Source organism: Oryctolagus cuniculus, chromosome 10 (assembly GCF_964237555.1).
Source record: "Oryctolagus cuniculus chromosome 10, mOryCun1.1, whole genome shotgun sequence".
Taxonomy (NCBI): domain Eukaryota; kingdom Metazoa; phylum Chordata; class Mammalia; order Lagomorpha; family Leporidae; genus Oryctolagus; species Oryctolagus cuniculus.
The window spans coordinates 9,401,443-9,417,406 of NC_091441.1; the positions used below are offsets into that span (position 1 = coordinate 9,401,443).

At 44.2% G+C, this 15,964-nt stretch overlaps 2 protein-coding genes across 2 annotated transcripts in view; one reads left to right on the plus strand and one right to left on the minus strand.

The window, feature by feature from the left end:
* Positions 1 to 11,957, minus strand: part of DOK6 (docking protein 6) — a 496,981-nt gene extending 485,024 nt beyond the window's left edge. The window contains exon 1 of the mRNA XM_008261454.4: positions 11,668 to 11,957. Within this exon, the coding sequence (XP_008259676.2) occupies positions 11,668 to 11,733 (66 nt within the window). The 5' untranslated portion in view covers positions 11,734 to 11,957. The remainder of the gene's footprint in view (positions 1 to 11,667) is intronic.
* Positions 11,732 to 15,964, plus strand: part of LOC138844003 (uncharacterized protein FLJ37310-like) — a 32,546-nt gene continuing 28,313 nt past the window's right edge. Inside the window, exons 1-2 of the mRNA XM_070050034.1 lie at positions 11,732 to 11,752; positions 11,785 to 12,282. Of these exons, the coding sequence (XP_069906135.1) occupies positions 11,732 to 11,752; positions 11,785 to 12,282 (519 nt within the window). The remainder of the gene's footprint in view (positions 11,753 to 11,784; positions 12,283 to 15,964) is intronic.

Sequence of the window (15,964 nt, forward strand, 5' to 3'; positions counted from 1 at the left end):
TAGGAAGGATTAAAATCAAACCAGACCCAAATAATCCTCTTGCCAAAAGACCAATTAAGCCAGAACCTCTGGGAACAGATCTTGTTATTGCTATTTACTAAAACGAACAAACAGTAGGGAGGACCCTCAGAAACACTCTCCTGTGACTGCAGTATGCATACAGGAGTAGGAAGTACTTCTTGAAGTGAAGACGTCATCTGACCTTCTTTATTAAGTCCAGGGTGAGTGCAGGCTTGCAATTGCTTCTTGTCTCATTTCCATACCATTTTTACTCAGAAGCATGTTAGACACAGGTACATACCCCTTCAACCACAGCAGTTGGTCCTATCACTCAAATATCTTCATTTGCTTTCAACATTATCAACCCACTCCCCACTATGTCTACTATGGAAACAGATGACTTTTTTTGGAAAAATATTGTCAATCAAAATTACCGCATGGAGTAGCTATCAAAAAGAGGGAAGAGCCCCAGTCAATTCTTGTTTGGTTGGGTTCCGGAGGATCATGTGACCGAATGATCTATACAAGGAAACCGTTACATAATTCAATCAGCTGATGAAGCTCCATTTCTATTAAGCGAGTCCTGAGTTATTCAAGCCAGCCCACATGCTGCAGACTAGAAGTGATGGGCAAATACACAGGTAATCCACTGAATAGGACTAAAGGAAGAACCCATACTTTATTTTTACAGGAAAATAAAAAAAGAAGCAGCAAATTCTAGACCCAGAAAGAAAATAATCAAAATGGATTAACAATGCATAGGTTCAAGAACTAATTTCAAAAATAGTGAATTGTAAGAAATGTCAGAAAAAACATCCATTTTGAAGCTGTGAGAGATGATGATAGAAGAAACAAAACAGAGAAACAAGATGTGGTAGAAATTACATCATACATGGAAAAGGAAGTTGAGAAAGAACAGACAGAATTCATATTGGAATAGGCAGTAGCAGATAACATCTCAAAAACCGAAGAGAGGGGCAGGCACCGTGGCTCTCTTGGCTAATCCTCCACCTATGGCACTGGCATCCCACATGGGCACCAGGTTCTAGTCCCGGTTGCTCCTCTGCCAGTCCAGCTCTCTGCTGTGGCCCGGGAAGGCAGTGGAGGATGGCCCAACTGCTTGGGCCCTGTACCCACATGGAGACCAGGAAGAGGCACCTGTTTCCTGGTTTTGGATCAGCACAGTGCCGGCTGTAGCGGCCATTTGGGGAGTGAACCAATGTAAGGAAGACTTTTCTGTCTCTCTCTCTCTGCCTATAACTCTACCTGTAAAAATAAATAAATAAATAAATAAATAAATAAATAAATAAATAAACTGAAGAGATATATCAAGCCATAGAATCAAGAAGCACTATAAATTCCAAGAAAGATGAATAGAATGAACACTACACCTCCACATATCATATAAAACCTCCTAAAAGCCAAAGATAAAAAAGGATGTCAAAAGCCACCAGAGGAAAAAGACTAACAATTTTCAATAGCAAACAAGACCTTGATCTGATTTCTCAATGCAAACAATAGCAGGAGGAAGGCTGACTCGTTCCCAGAGCAGGAAAAGCAGAATGCTGCCACGGCAATGAATCTCAGCCATGGCTAGCCCTCACAGTTGCTCAATGCCTTTCCAGAATACTAAAACGCAACTCACTTCCAGCTGGGCTCCTTGACATGAGTCCCGCTTCTCTGCAATCTTGTAATTTTGAAGATGAAAATGTTACCCATTCCACAGATTCACAGAATACCCCATTATTCTGGGCCTTCAGGCAACACTTCACACCCACCCAGCCACTTATTTTTCCTTTGTGGGGATTTTTATACACCTGTATACATTCATACTTTCTCAATCTGTTGATCACTTTCTCTGTAAAATCCAACAGCACATAGCATCTGTGTGGACTTGGGATGTGCGTGCCATATTGTGTCAGTTCTCTCCCCTTCATCCACCCATCCATCTACGTCCTATTTCCTCAGGTATAAAACCCAAGAAAGTTATTAGATACCAGGAGCAAATGTTGTGCTGTAGCCACTGTCTTCTAGAAACCTGAACCTAGACCTTTGAAAACTACAAATGTGATGCTGAGTTCAGATAATTTTTTATTCAAGATGCAGACAGAGAGGGAGCGGCCATCAGAGAGACAGAGCTCCGATCTGCTCATCCATTCCTCAAATGCCCACGATGGGCAGGACAGATCTCCCACATGGGGGCTGAGGAGTGGAGTCCAGCTACTCGACTCCCAGGAAGATACAATTGTAGAAATCTGGAATCAGTATTCAGATCTTGGTGTCAAACATAGGTGGGGTGTGGAATGTGGGTGCCTCAACCTATGAGTTAAGTGCCAAATGCCAATTGCCCATTCCAGACTTTTAAAATAAAATCTAAAGCACTGAAAGTCCAACTAGGAAAATCATTATTGCATCACTCAGAACTTCGTGAGTCTTAGGTACAATGTAAATACCCATGGTATTCTAAATACTCCAATACTTAGATTAGGATGTACAGATTAAAAGGAGGAAATCTTCCTGGGCAGCCTGGTGGCTGGTAAAGTATCAGTCATGTGTCACATGAACTGACAGAAAGCATGACTGGAGTCTACAGGAGAGTTTAACTTATGTTCATCACAGTGTTTAAAGAGTGCATCTCTCTATCTCAAAGCAATTTCAATGTAACCTTTTAGTATGCTCAATTATCAAACACAGACTGTCAGCAAGTTACAGTTGCATGACTGATTGACTGAATAACGAACTTTATGTCTCCAAAGGGCTATTCAGAAGTCTTCGCACTAACAACATCGAGCTTAGCAGTTTACGGTAGTGCAACATGTGACACATTTTCTATTTCCTAAAAAATCATTATTGCATAATAATGGTTATCAACACAGGCATCACACTGAAAGCACTTGGGGAGACTTTAAAACATACCCAGGCTCTCTTCCAGCCAGAGCGTTTCAATAAGGCAAGCTCAAGCAGAAACAGAAAGCTCTGTGGATGACTCCAGTTACATAGTCACAGTTGAAAGTGATTTTTTTTTAAATAAAGCAATATGTAATGTAGGTAATTATGCAAAGTATCAGAAACCATGGAATGTCTGTTAAGTAACTTTTGGAGTTCTAAAGAGTTGTCATTATTTAAAACTATAGAAGAGTATACACAATACTTAATAGATTTGGTGGTTTACAGTTAAACTCAACATCATTATTTGGCACTAGGTTTGCATTTGCTCAGAAGACACAGCTAATACTTAAAAATTCAAAGTGCGATGGAGTCTATAAAAACATAAATAAATGGCAGGGATACTACCACCCGTGTTACCCAGCATTTTTAAAGCTCTCAGGGAAAAGTAACCTTACTTACCAGGAAATTAAATCAAAAAATATATTTTTCAAAGCATGTTCAAATACAAAAACAGTCTGCTGTTATTCTTGGGTAGCATGTGAGAAAATTTATTAATTATACAAACAGTACATATAGAACCTAACAGATTGCCTCTCTGTAAAAATTAGTTTTTAAGAAAGTACACTATTTTTTCAACTGTATTATTTCATCTGCTTTCCCAAATAAAGAATAAATATAACAATTAATATAATAAAAACTCATTACACCACAGTAAAACATTTTATGAATATTTCCTTGGGAGTGAGAAATGGTATTGTTATGTAGTCAGGAAAGATAACCATTTTGTGTGTACAGTTACTAACATGCCATTGGGAAATAAACACATGTTATATTTAGTTGTTACATATTATAAATATATACACACATGTTAAAAAATAGGGACTGGTCTTTACACACATAAGTAAGAGAGCAGCATTTAGCCAATTTTTAAAAAGTGAGAGAAAGTTTATTTAAACAGTACATCACTTAAAGAGTTTTATGTTAGTTTCTTCCCTCTTAAATGCAGCAAGCAGGGTAAGCACTGGACCTGCAAGTTACGATGCCATGTCACATATCCCAGTTTCTGGATTCTATTCCAGGTTCCAGCTCTGAGTCCCAACTCCAGCTTCCAGCTAACACAGACCCTGGGTGGCAGCAGGGATGGCTCCCTTAGTCGGGTCTCTGCCACCCATGTTGGAGACCTGGATTAAGGTCTCAGCTCTCAGCTTCAGCCTGGCCCAGCCCTGGCCATTGCAGGCATCTTGGGGAGTGAGCCAATCTACTGACTCATTCTTTCCCTCACTTTATGTCTCCCTCCCGAATAAGTAAATAAAGGTTTAAAAGGCAGTAAGTAACAAAACAAAGAACAACAAAGCAGTCTCTCAGGTAGAGATGGAACAGTTCAGTAGCACTCAAAGCTCAGCCATTCAGGTAGTGGTGCCACACTATTTGCTGCCTAACGACCTCACTACATATCACTTTTTTGATTTGCCAAGTGCCAGTAATTCTGTACAGTGCCTCTAACTTAGAATTTTCTTTAAATAAGCCTGCTTTTCATTGAATAAAATAATCTTTTATATAATCACTTTAAATAAAAGATAATTTTCCATAAATTTAGATAATGCTAAAATAAGAAGATTCTACTAGATACTGTTAGCTAAATTTTGGAACTTACTTTTTATTGACAGGAGGTATTAGATGAGTTTGGGATCTGTATCAATGAAAATGAAAGTGTATCCATACAAAGTGATGGTATCTGTATAGTACTTCTTTATTGTGGCATAAATTCTTTAACAATACAGCACCACTTCCTGCAATCTAATGTAAAACTGAATGAAGTGAATGATCCTACTAGCTTTGCACCAACTTACCAACTGAAGAAAAGACTGAAAAGTACGCCTAACTGTGTTAACACTTGAGTGCATGTATTGCAAAATGGTAGCTATTAAATATAAATGTTACACTAAATTTGAAGTTAAAAACCTAAATTTGAGTGTACACAAACACTTAAATCCAACTTACATCTCTGTAATTCTGACTCATTTTATTTCCTTTTAATTTGAATTTATGCATAAAGTAGGGATTAAAACTGAATATACTCTCAAAATCCTGCTGCTAAAATTAAGTAAGATGATATATATGTACGTTCTTTAAAAACTGTGAGATATATGGTACTCCCAAAATGTAGTGTAATCACATTATTTTTAAAATCTCAAATTAAACTGAGCCATCAATGTGTCTGTGTTCCCAGCAATTTTATATTTAAGCCAGGAATGAAACAAGGTTGTTACTACAATGAATTCAATAAAAACAGTAGACAGAATATCTTGTACAGGTTCAAAGATTACAGCCATCACTAATAACTGCAAACACATGGAAACAATAGTTAATTAACAGAATTTCTGTTCTGTTTATAATAAAATATCATTTCTTATTCTATCCAATTTGACTGATAGATGCAATGTTCTTATTGAGAAATGACATTACAATATAAAAATGAGTTACTCAGAGGATAATCCTTCTCTGTATTTTGAAATAAAAACTAATGGATATTTACTAACAAAGTTAGTGAAAATATTCTCCTAGAATTTGTAGGCTCTGTGTATAGTTACAAGAGCTTAAAGAAAATAGTGTAAAGTGAGGCAAAAGTAATAAAATCAAGGCCAAAGAGTTATAGTATACTCCCTTTTAATTCTTTTATCTCATTTAATAAAATTACTTTTCCTTAAAACTAGCACTTCAAAATGTGTAAACCTAGCAATTATCTTCAAACAGTGGGAATGCAGGTAATTTTATTTTTACTTGCATTTTATTTTCTATGGTTCTTAAGAAGCTGACGTAAAAACAGATACAATCCAAAGATGCACGCACTCAACAGCATACAGATGCATCTACAGCAACACTTAGCAACACAAATCACACACACAAAAAAAAAGTCACACTCAGCTTCAGAGTCAACTGATCTCTTCAAGCTATTTCATACTTATCCAGATAATCAATCACTATTGTGAACTTCTGAAAAAATCTAAGGAAACTGGGAATAGAATACAGATTTTACAAAGATATTTGACCACTACATGTCTACATTGCTCACAATTTACGAATATCAGTCATTTCAAAGATTTCTGCAGGTAATGAATGACTCTTTGTTACCGATAAGGGAATGCAGTGCTTAAAGTTCACCTTGCCAGCAGTCTTCCCTAAATTTATCACGATAACAACTGAAATGTGCATTTTCCTATCTCACCATGATTTACCAGCTTTCCCCCAGTTACTACACAGGAATAAGCATTTGACATCAAAATCCAGCCACACATCTGGTTTTGGCTTTATAGATAGGATGACTTTTATGTTTGCTTGTTTTGCTTGGATCTTAAGTATTTGAAATTCAAAGATGATGTATGCTCAATATGCACACATATGTACTTAACAAAAAAAAATCACCAATGTAGACAGTTAAGTTTTCTGCGTGCTTGATATGTCACACGTGCAAACATACAAGTTCCAAGGATTGTAGTATATTACAAGGTTTGCATAGATGGTATGTAAGACCTATTTCTACTCTAAAATACCAAGAATCAGCAATATTTGCAGGCACATTTACAGGAGTAAGTGACATATGTAAACATATTAAGAATATATGTAATAGTCATCATGAATATAAGTCTTGAACAATAGAGAACTCCAGTAATTGGAATTTTCATTCATTCCACAAGCACACAGAATGAAGAAGAGACAAATTATAAATAAATGTCTTAATGATTCATTTCAGAAAGCCATGCCCAGGATGCACAACATTCCAGAACAAATCAGACAAACACACCAAAAACAACTTCTTCATCTTAAACCCACGACAGATGATTGAGAATTCATATCTGAGGTAATGGTCCTGAAAGCTCTTTCAAAATTTTGGATAACCCAAACTATGAAATATACATTTTATCTGAGGTATATTTATTGCATCTAATTCTTGGCAAATTGGTCATGCATGTCACACAAATATAGCTTCTCATCATAAAAAAAAAAATCTTTTAGATGTGGGAGAGCACAGACATTTTAAATGCTTTTAAAACTATGCAAATTTAAGTATACAGATGCTGACCTAATGAGTGAGTGCCTATAAAAGCATAAACTTTCACAAGCTGCTTCTACTGAACGTCGACTCTTGCACCTATCTTCACCAGAGCAAAGCTGTTTGTAAAAGGATGAGAGAGAAGTGTTTACCAGAAGAATACCAATAATTATACAGCCAGACATGGAAGTGCCTTAGGTTTCAATCAAGGGGAGAAGGGGGGCAAGAGGCAGAAGAATTCACAAAGAGTTCTTAAAACAAATCGAGAACATTGTGTAGAAGTTGAACTCATAAAGTCGGTGCTCGTTAAATACTTCAAATATGTTCCTCCACTTTCCGCTGCTTCCCTGTGGCCAAGTTTGGGCAAAATGACTAATACTGGCTCAATATACTATGAATTGTAACGACAGAGGAGGTAATTGTAAATAACCCTTACCATCAAATGATCTCTCTCTCTCTTTCCCTCGCCCCTCCTCCAGGGAATACCTTGTGATGAACCCTAGGTACTTTGTATCCACAGACTGAGCATTCATTCACTCATTTATACATTGAACGTATAAACCAATGTGGGTGTGCATACGAATGTATGTATATTTTGATATGTGTGTGTACACAGTTACATATATGTATACACACACACACACACACACACCCCTACTCTGAGACACTCCTTTGGCACTCACATACACTCATACCACTCTCTCACGTGGTTTTTAAATAAGAAATAGAAATTAGGTCTCTACAGAATACTATTTTGCCATGTACAATGTGCCTGTGAACATCTGCATTGATGGATTTAAATGGAATTCCTGGAAAACAATGGCGTGAAGTCTGATTTTAAAATAAGTCCAATTACAGCTTTGTAGAGTATTACAACGATGTTGATGACGATGACTGATACCATGTCATAATGCTGAATTTCTTTTTTATAAATTTATAGAGACAATAAGCAAGGTGTTAGGTTATTAATGGTGCCAGTGATTGAATTCTGAGTTTGGCTGCATATCAAGAAGAGTTAGACTATTTTGCAATATATGCCTTGCACACTAAATTTAATCTACCAGAGGTCTGAAGAAAGGAGGTAATCAAGAACAGGAGATAAACAATGCTGAGCAACATGACTTTTGCTTTATTTATTTTTCTAGGTTTTTAAAGTAACATTATCTTAAAAGAAAAAAGACTGGTAACCATGACATTGTGAATTACAATAGCAATTATGCAAGAGATAAGATGGCTAGAGAAATTAAACAATTATCAGAACTTTTATGTCCCACAAAAGAAAATATATTCAGAGACATTGATACATTATAATGAAAGCTTAACATAAAGTTTAAAGAAATGACTGAGTCATAGCATTATACCTTTAATAGCTAATATCTATAAAACTTCATGATTTCATAAATATTTTTAATGAACAGTAGTAAAATTCAGGAAAATGATTCTATTTATTTCTCAAAATAGTCAAAATCACTCTGCTACTTACTGCTTTGGCCAAAGTGTTGGCCAAGGGACCATGTTCAACAGGTTGCACTAGATTTACAAAGGCCCTCTTAACCACTTAAACCCAGAACCACCCTTGCAAAGGCTGGCCCACTGGCTAGTGGGCAGGAAATGCTTTCGTTCCATCACCCAGCGAAACACTGAATACTAATTTGCAAGGAGGAATGGATACATGAGAACAACCTGTCGCTCCCCCTCTTCATGGAGGAATGACACTAAACCCTGCCTAGGTTTCCTATCCGGGTCACGGCACCATTATGTCGCTCCCCCTCTTCGTGGAGGAACGACACAGGACCCTGCGCTGTTCTTTTCTCTGCTCGGCCCTCCCCGGGTTTGCTGCTGGTTCTTCCCGGGTTGGCTACCGACCCTTCCACCTCCATGGAAGGGCGGTTTCCCCTGCCACTTTCCCCACTTCCGTGGGGGAGCGGCACACCGACGGCCAGCTCTCTCGGGGGCTGCACAGGTGTTCCTTCAGATAGATGTTCCTGGTGCATGTTGTCTCTCTCCTCCTTTATAGTCCTCTTCCGCCAATCCCAACTCGGCTACCCACACGCCGAGTACGCTGCTCTCCTCCAATCAGGAGCAGGTCCTACAGTTTATTGGTTGAACTGGAGGCAGCTGTGTAGAAGCTGTTTCCTCCTCTCCCAGCGCCATATTGTGGGAAAGCAGATGCATAGAATAAGTCTTAATTCCAGTAACTTAGTCTAGTCCCAGTTGCTCCCCACACAACCCATCACAAAATGCGCTTGGTGTCATAATTGTGTCTAAGCAACTGGCCCCACCCCAGGCATTCTTCTCTTTAGAATATTATCAAATTAGTTTTCTTGAGTTCTGTCTGTAATAAATAAAATATCTAAGAATTATCCATGAAAAGTTAAGTACATTTTGAAATGCAGTGTTGGGCATGAACTATACAAAAATCATCATGCATCCTTAGTTAACATATAATACCTTTTCTGGAAAAGTTACTAGTTTTGAGTCCATGGATTAAGAATTATGCATTAGTAACTATGAACTTAAAATGTTCAGGTTTAGATAATATGCGTTGCTATGACTACACATTTTGAGGTTTTTTTAGACTTACAATACTTGTTTAGTTTTCCCATCCTATGAGGACCTCTCAGAACTTAAGCTTCACAGAACCATCTTCGTGAAGCTGCACCTTCTGAATTAACTTAGCTGAATACCAGAACAGTCTGAATAATAGTAATTTTTAAAAAGTCTCTGGGGTTTTAAAAAAAGACTACGGTTAATTTAGTATTTTGATTTGATATTAACAGAACCGCTCCAATACCAAACTTCGAGGCTGACGCCTAAGCTGTAGAAATGCTGTAGAAATGGAAGAGGACTAATCTGCTGTTTGCAGGGTGCTCCACAAAGGCGTGGCGGTGAAGGGCGAGGAGGAGAGAAGGGGCGGCTGGCAGGCAGGCGGTCGGTGTGCGCGCGCACACACACACACACACACACGGAGGTCTTGCACGCCACGGTCACCCCAGCTGCACGCCAGGCCCTTTCCTCCGCTCTGTCTTGGACCTGGGTGGCCTGTTTAGCTTTCATTGAACAAAAATTCTGGAGAGCTCGGCTCTAGGGAACGCTCCTGCGGGAGTCCGGGACCCAGCGCGCAGCCAGGCGATGCTCGGGGTTCTGGGTGCAGCGCTCTCGCGTCAAGGAAGACGCACGCGTCCACGCGTGGGCTGCCGCGGTCCGAGGTGTCAGAGGAGGGCTGCAAAGGTCAAGCTGGGAAGGCGGCCTTCTCCGCCAGGGCCGGGTCCGCACCCCGCTGACAGCCGGGCACTGCGTGTCCAGCAGCCTCCACGTGGCTCGGCCCTGATCTCCCTGGAGAGGAGCCGGAGGAGAAGCCCTCGGAGCTCGGCTGCGGGTCAGAGCCCCGCGCCTGCTCTCCCTCGACCCGGGCGGGCCGAGGCCGGCTTTGCGGGCCCCCAGCCTGAGGCAGACCTGCTGCGTTCCGGGGCGGCCCCGTGTGCCCTCGCGGCTCCTCCAGCCGCCGCAGCCCGTAGCTCGCCTGCGCCCCCGACACCTGCCTCTGCCGAGTCCGCACTAAGCCGACTGTGCCTCGGTTCAACTCGCTGACGATACATTGCTTCTCTCTTCTATTTTACTTCCCCCCCTGAAAATTCCCGAAGTTCTGGCCCTCTCCAAGTTGGGGTTTGCAATTCACACAGCCGGGGGTCGCAGCGGACGGTCCAGCTCCAGGCCACTTCGCCTCCAGGTTCCCAGGGCTCCACAGAACTGGAACTTGTGGCAACACCGAGGTAGAAAGATGGTCAGGGACTCCGGAAAACCGGCACTTCCTCTCCCAGCCGGCAGCCCCACTCGGCGAGTCCGGGTCGCAGCCTGGCATCGCGCGCTCCCCGGGGAACCCCGCACCGAGCGCGTGCAGCAGCGGCCGCCCCGCCCGTCCACGCCCAGGTCCTCCGCATCCGTCGGCGCCCCTCTCCTCCCACTCTGGTCAGCACAGAAGTTTGGACATCCGTTCCCCGGTGTGTGTGTGCGCGCGTGTGTGCGTTGGGTGTGCGTGTGTAAACTGCTTCTTCCCCCCCAGAGGAGCGGCTTTCAAGAAAGTAGCGAAAGGTCGCCTAAACTTTGCTGTCGCTGCGTGTCCGGGCGGGTGCGGGAACGCACACCTGCCTGCGCGCGGGCGCAGGTGTACACGGAGGGGCGCGCGCAGAGGGCTGGGGAGCCCGGGTGGGTACCACTTCCGAGCGCATTCAAGGCGCCGGCAAAGGACAAGGAACGCGCGGCGCTGGGAGGGCATCCAAAGACAATTTCGACATAGGCTTGGGAAGCGGGAACCAGAAAATGGTGATCCTGCACACGCACACGCACACGGGCGTCTGCACACGGAGCAGTTCCAGGCGAAAGGCGCACACTTTGGAGAGCCGCCGTGGATCGCCTCATTTGGGCATCTCCTCCCAGGCGCATTCATTTGTGGAACTGACCACCCCTTCCCTGCGCCGCACTTCTCCGGGTGGCACACACCAGCCCCCCGCACTTGGGGAGGGGGGGTCCTGGAGCCCCACGCTCCGCCCGCAGAGCCCCGCGGGCAGGTGCGCGGCCTCGCCCCGCCAAGCAACAAGCGGGCTGCGGGGCGGGTGGGCCCGGTTCCTCCCAGCCCCAGTGGCCCCCTGCGGGTCACCTCTCCCCGCCCCCCACCCCGGCGGCGCCCAGGAGCGCAGGGAAAGGAGCGAGCCAAGCGTGCAACTCACCCCTAGCTTCCTGCTGCGGATCTTCACGTAGCCCTGCTTGACTATGTCGTTAAAGTTGGAGGCCATGGCCAGCGCGGTGGGGCTCGTCCGCGGCGCGAGCCGCTGCCCGGAGTCCAGAGCCGCCGTCCGCCGCCGGGTTCGCTCATCCAGCCCGCCGCCGCCGCCGCCGCCGCCCGGCGCTCACGAGCTCCCGCCCGCGGGGACGCGGGGTCGGTGGCAGGGCCGCCGCCGCCGGGGAGCGGGGCCCAGCGCCGCGAGCCGCGCAGCCCGCCGCGTTCCGGCCCGCCCCTCCGCCCCCGCCGCCAGCTGCGGGCGCCCCCTGCGCGCCGCCGCCCCCAGCAGCACCCACGGGCTGGCGCCTGGCTCGGCGGCGCACAGCTGGCCGGAGCGCACCGCCGCGGCTCCCCGGCGCGGGGGCGGGGGCGGCCGGCGCGGGGGGCGGGCGGATGCGCCGCCCGGCTCCCTCCCCCCGGCCCGCGGGGCGGCGGGGCTGGGAGATGCTCGCAGGGCGCGTCGCATCGCTGTGGGCGCGGGGCGGCTAGCTTCCCCCGCCGGCCCGCGCGCCCCGGGGCGGGATTCCTAAGGACAGGGCTCCTACTGAGCGCCTCTCCCGAGGTGGGCCCGGTGTTGGGGGTGGGAAGGGCGGTGGGGGCGGCGAGAGGCCGCGGTGCGCTGCCGGGGCCGTGTTTACAACGCGCGTGTATCCCGAAGCCCACGCGGCCGTTCCGGGGCTTTGCCCCTCTCGGAAGTGCGAGGCGACGCCAAGCCCTTCCCGGTGCACACAAAGAGGCCGATCGTGCGTATGTGTCTAAGGCTCCAGCCGCTGGAGACAGCGGAGTCGGCAGGCGAGGCCACCGGCCCCGCGTCCGCGGCGCAGGAAGCCTGCCCGAGCGCCCCGGCGGGCGGCCGGGTGGTTGCGTGCGCTCCGGCGGCCGCGGCCGGGGATGGGGCGGGCGGCCGTGGGCCGTGGGCGCGCGAGATGCTCAACTTGTAAACACAGGAGGACCAAGAACTTTCCCCCCCCAGTGCAGGAAGACAGGCTGATAAAATCGGTCTGACTCTCTCGTAAAGACATTCTAGTTTTTAGAAATAATTTGGTTTTGATACGATTCAAGGAGGAAAAAGAGCGCTGGAGGACATAGGTGGCTTTTTACCTCGTCGGGAACATTTAGTACTTAGGAGCTACGGATATTTCTAATTAACCATACACAAAAAAATTGCTTAAAGGTTGAAAATGTACGACTCCCTCATTTGTGGAGTTTAATGAATATTCAAAATGTCGTGGTTTTTGTGCTCAGGATGGCTAGCAGTCTTTTCCAGGTTCTCACAGGAAATTTCTAAGCCCTCTTTGGAACTAACCACATTGGGGGAAAGGAAACAACTGGATTGAGGGGGAGGGAAATGTGGAAGCTCTAGGGACAAGGTCATTTGTCCTTTGCCCCAGCCGAGTGAGCATCCCAAGGGCAGTGTTGGTCCCATCCGCAGCGGGAGTCTCCATCAGGGCCCCAGCACGTATTCACTCAGGTGTGGAGCCATTTGTTTTGTTGATAAATGGCTGCCCACCATGCAAAATACCAAGTACTGATACTGAGAAGAACATGGCCGAGTCCACTCCGCTGGGTTCTTACTCTGCAGTGAGCTCTAATTATCTTTCCCAGAGCATTTGCATAAACTCTACATTATGTCCATGTAATTCCCTCCTTGAAATGCCTGGGACAGACCGACGTATTGTCTGCTCCGCTCCTCTGTTACTGTTTCATCTACTACATGGCTACTGCATTTTTTTTTTGATATGGGAAAACTGTATTAGACCTATAAGTACTCTAAATTCATCATTTCGTTCAGCCTCTTTGCAACCAAATGTGCTAAATGGTGTTCATTGGATAAGACTGGGATTCACAGATGTTCCCTTACCCAACCACAGAGTCAGGATGGGTGTGGATCTACAGTAGTTTCCAGGGTCATCAACTTCCATCTTCATTTACCTAGCAATGTTTCCCCCTAAGTCAAAGGTAAGTTCTTTGAAATCAGATTGATTTTGTCCCAGCAACAACTGTTGTGCTTACATAATGCTCAGGCGAGGTAGGTCTCTGTGCCTTTTAATAGTTTTATAATGGTTGTGCCTGCACTCATGTATTTGAAAGCCTTTGTATCACCCTAATACAATTTAGATATTTTCTTACTTATCGTTGTAAAAGTTCTGAGATATTAGTTTTTGTATGTGTCTCCCTCTTTTGATGCTATTTTTGTCACTTGAAAGTACTGGTTTTTTGCATTGTAAGTGTTCCCGATTCTGGATTTGATAGTTTGTATCCTCATGACATCATTTAAAATATTCCTTTAAGCCAACATGTTGCATTAACTATTAGTGGTATTTGGCAATTTGATGACATTCTTCTATTCCCCAAAGCAGTTCATGAGAGATGGTATGTCTATACTACCAAGTCATGTTGAAGGGGCAAAATGTCTCCTGTCCAATGGATTAGAAGTTTACAGTGTTATCTGCTTGACCCACACATCTCATAAAACGTAGATAAAACAGAAAATTTCCACCAACTTTGAATCTAACCGTTTTTTGTATCCACTCATGACTGTTTTTCCAATGCATTATTTCATAAGGATTGTAAAGCAGTTATTTGCTAAGTTTATTTTATTCCTGAACTTACAAGCTGGTGTTATCTTGCTAAAAACAAAACAAAAAAACTCTGTTTTGAGAACTAGAGAATTGCCCTAAAATACATGCTATAAAAAAACGCAGAACATGTTCTGCATTTTTTGTTAGTGTTTATTTATTTGTATTTTATTTGAATAACAAGGGTGTGGGGTTTTTTTTGTCTTTTTTTTTTTTTAAGATATTTACCTGGAAAGTACAGTTTGAGAGAGAGAGATCGTGGATCTGCTGGTTCACTCCCCAAATGATCACAACAGCTGGAGCTGAGCCAGGGCAAAGCCAGGAGCCAAGAGCTTCTTCTTGGTCTTGCACATGGGTGCATTATCTGTGCACTTGGGCCATCTTCCACTGCTTTTCCAGGCACATTAGCAGGGAGCTGGATGAGAAGTGGAGCAGCCAGGACTTGAACTGGTACCCTGCCTTGCAGACAGTGGCATTACCCACTGTGCCACAACACAGGCCCATGATTCTTAAACTTTATCAGCTGTTTTCAGAAATGCTGGATGGGTTCTAGCAAACTCAAAATGAATCATCCTTCCTATGGAGTATCATTATCAAAAATGTGGCTTTGTACATTTGAAGCATTTCAATCTGTCTCAGTCATTAGTCTTTTTGGTGCTTGAATTATTCCATCTTGGAACAGCAGGGGCTGCTTCAGTTTACCCAAAGACCTTACTCTCCTCAACTGGGATGAATTTCAAGTTAGTCCAGACTTATCTTGCACATTTCCCATTCTAGGCCTGGAATTCATGATTTTTCTTCCATTTTTGTTTTTCATTTTAATGGGGAATGACATATGGTTCCCATATTGTAGTTGTTAAAAGTATTTTTTTTTACTGGTTCTAAGCTTTACAGTTGCAAAGCAAAGAAATAGTTGTATTTTAGAAATACATCTTAAAAGAAAAATTCCCAATTTTAAGGGTATTTCCACTTCAAATTAATGTTGACAGACTGCAGTTTCTTCTCCTTTGAGATTTTCTTTGTGAAATATTTATAAGTTTCTGGGCCTGTGCTGTGGCATTGCAATAAAGCCACCGCCTGTAGTGCCAGCATCCTATATGGGCACCAGTTCGAGACTCAGCTGCTCAACTTCCAATCCAGCTCTCTGCTATGGCCTGGGAAAGCAGTAGAGGACGGCCCAAGTCCCTGGGCCCCTGCACCCACGTGGGAGTCCCGGAAGAAGCTCTTGGCTCCTGGCCTCAGATTGGCCATTTTGGGTGTGAACGACAGACTTTCTCTCTCTTTCTCTTTCTCTCTCTCTCTCTCTGCCTCTGCCTCTCTGTAACTCTGCCCTTCAAATAAATAAATAAATCTTTAAGAAAAGGAACTATTTACAGGTTTCCAGACTCAGATCTATCAAACAAGGTACACTGAGAGATACGGCTCTCATTTCTGTTCCGTTTTCTGTTTTCTGTTTCTGCAGGAGGCCATTTTGTTTAAGATTTGTGTTTGTTTCTACCCTCACCAAAAAAAAAAAAAAAAAAAAAAAAAGTATGCAACATTTTATTCCTCTGATACACGGCCTCTAAAATGAGCCCCAACAATCCCCACCACTAGAATCCTGCTTTGCTCAATTCCTTCTTCTCAGTGTAGAGTGGACATGTTGACTGCCTCCCAATGACTAGA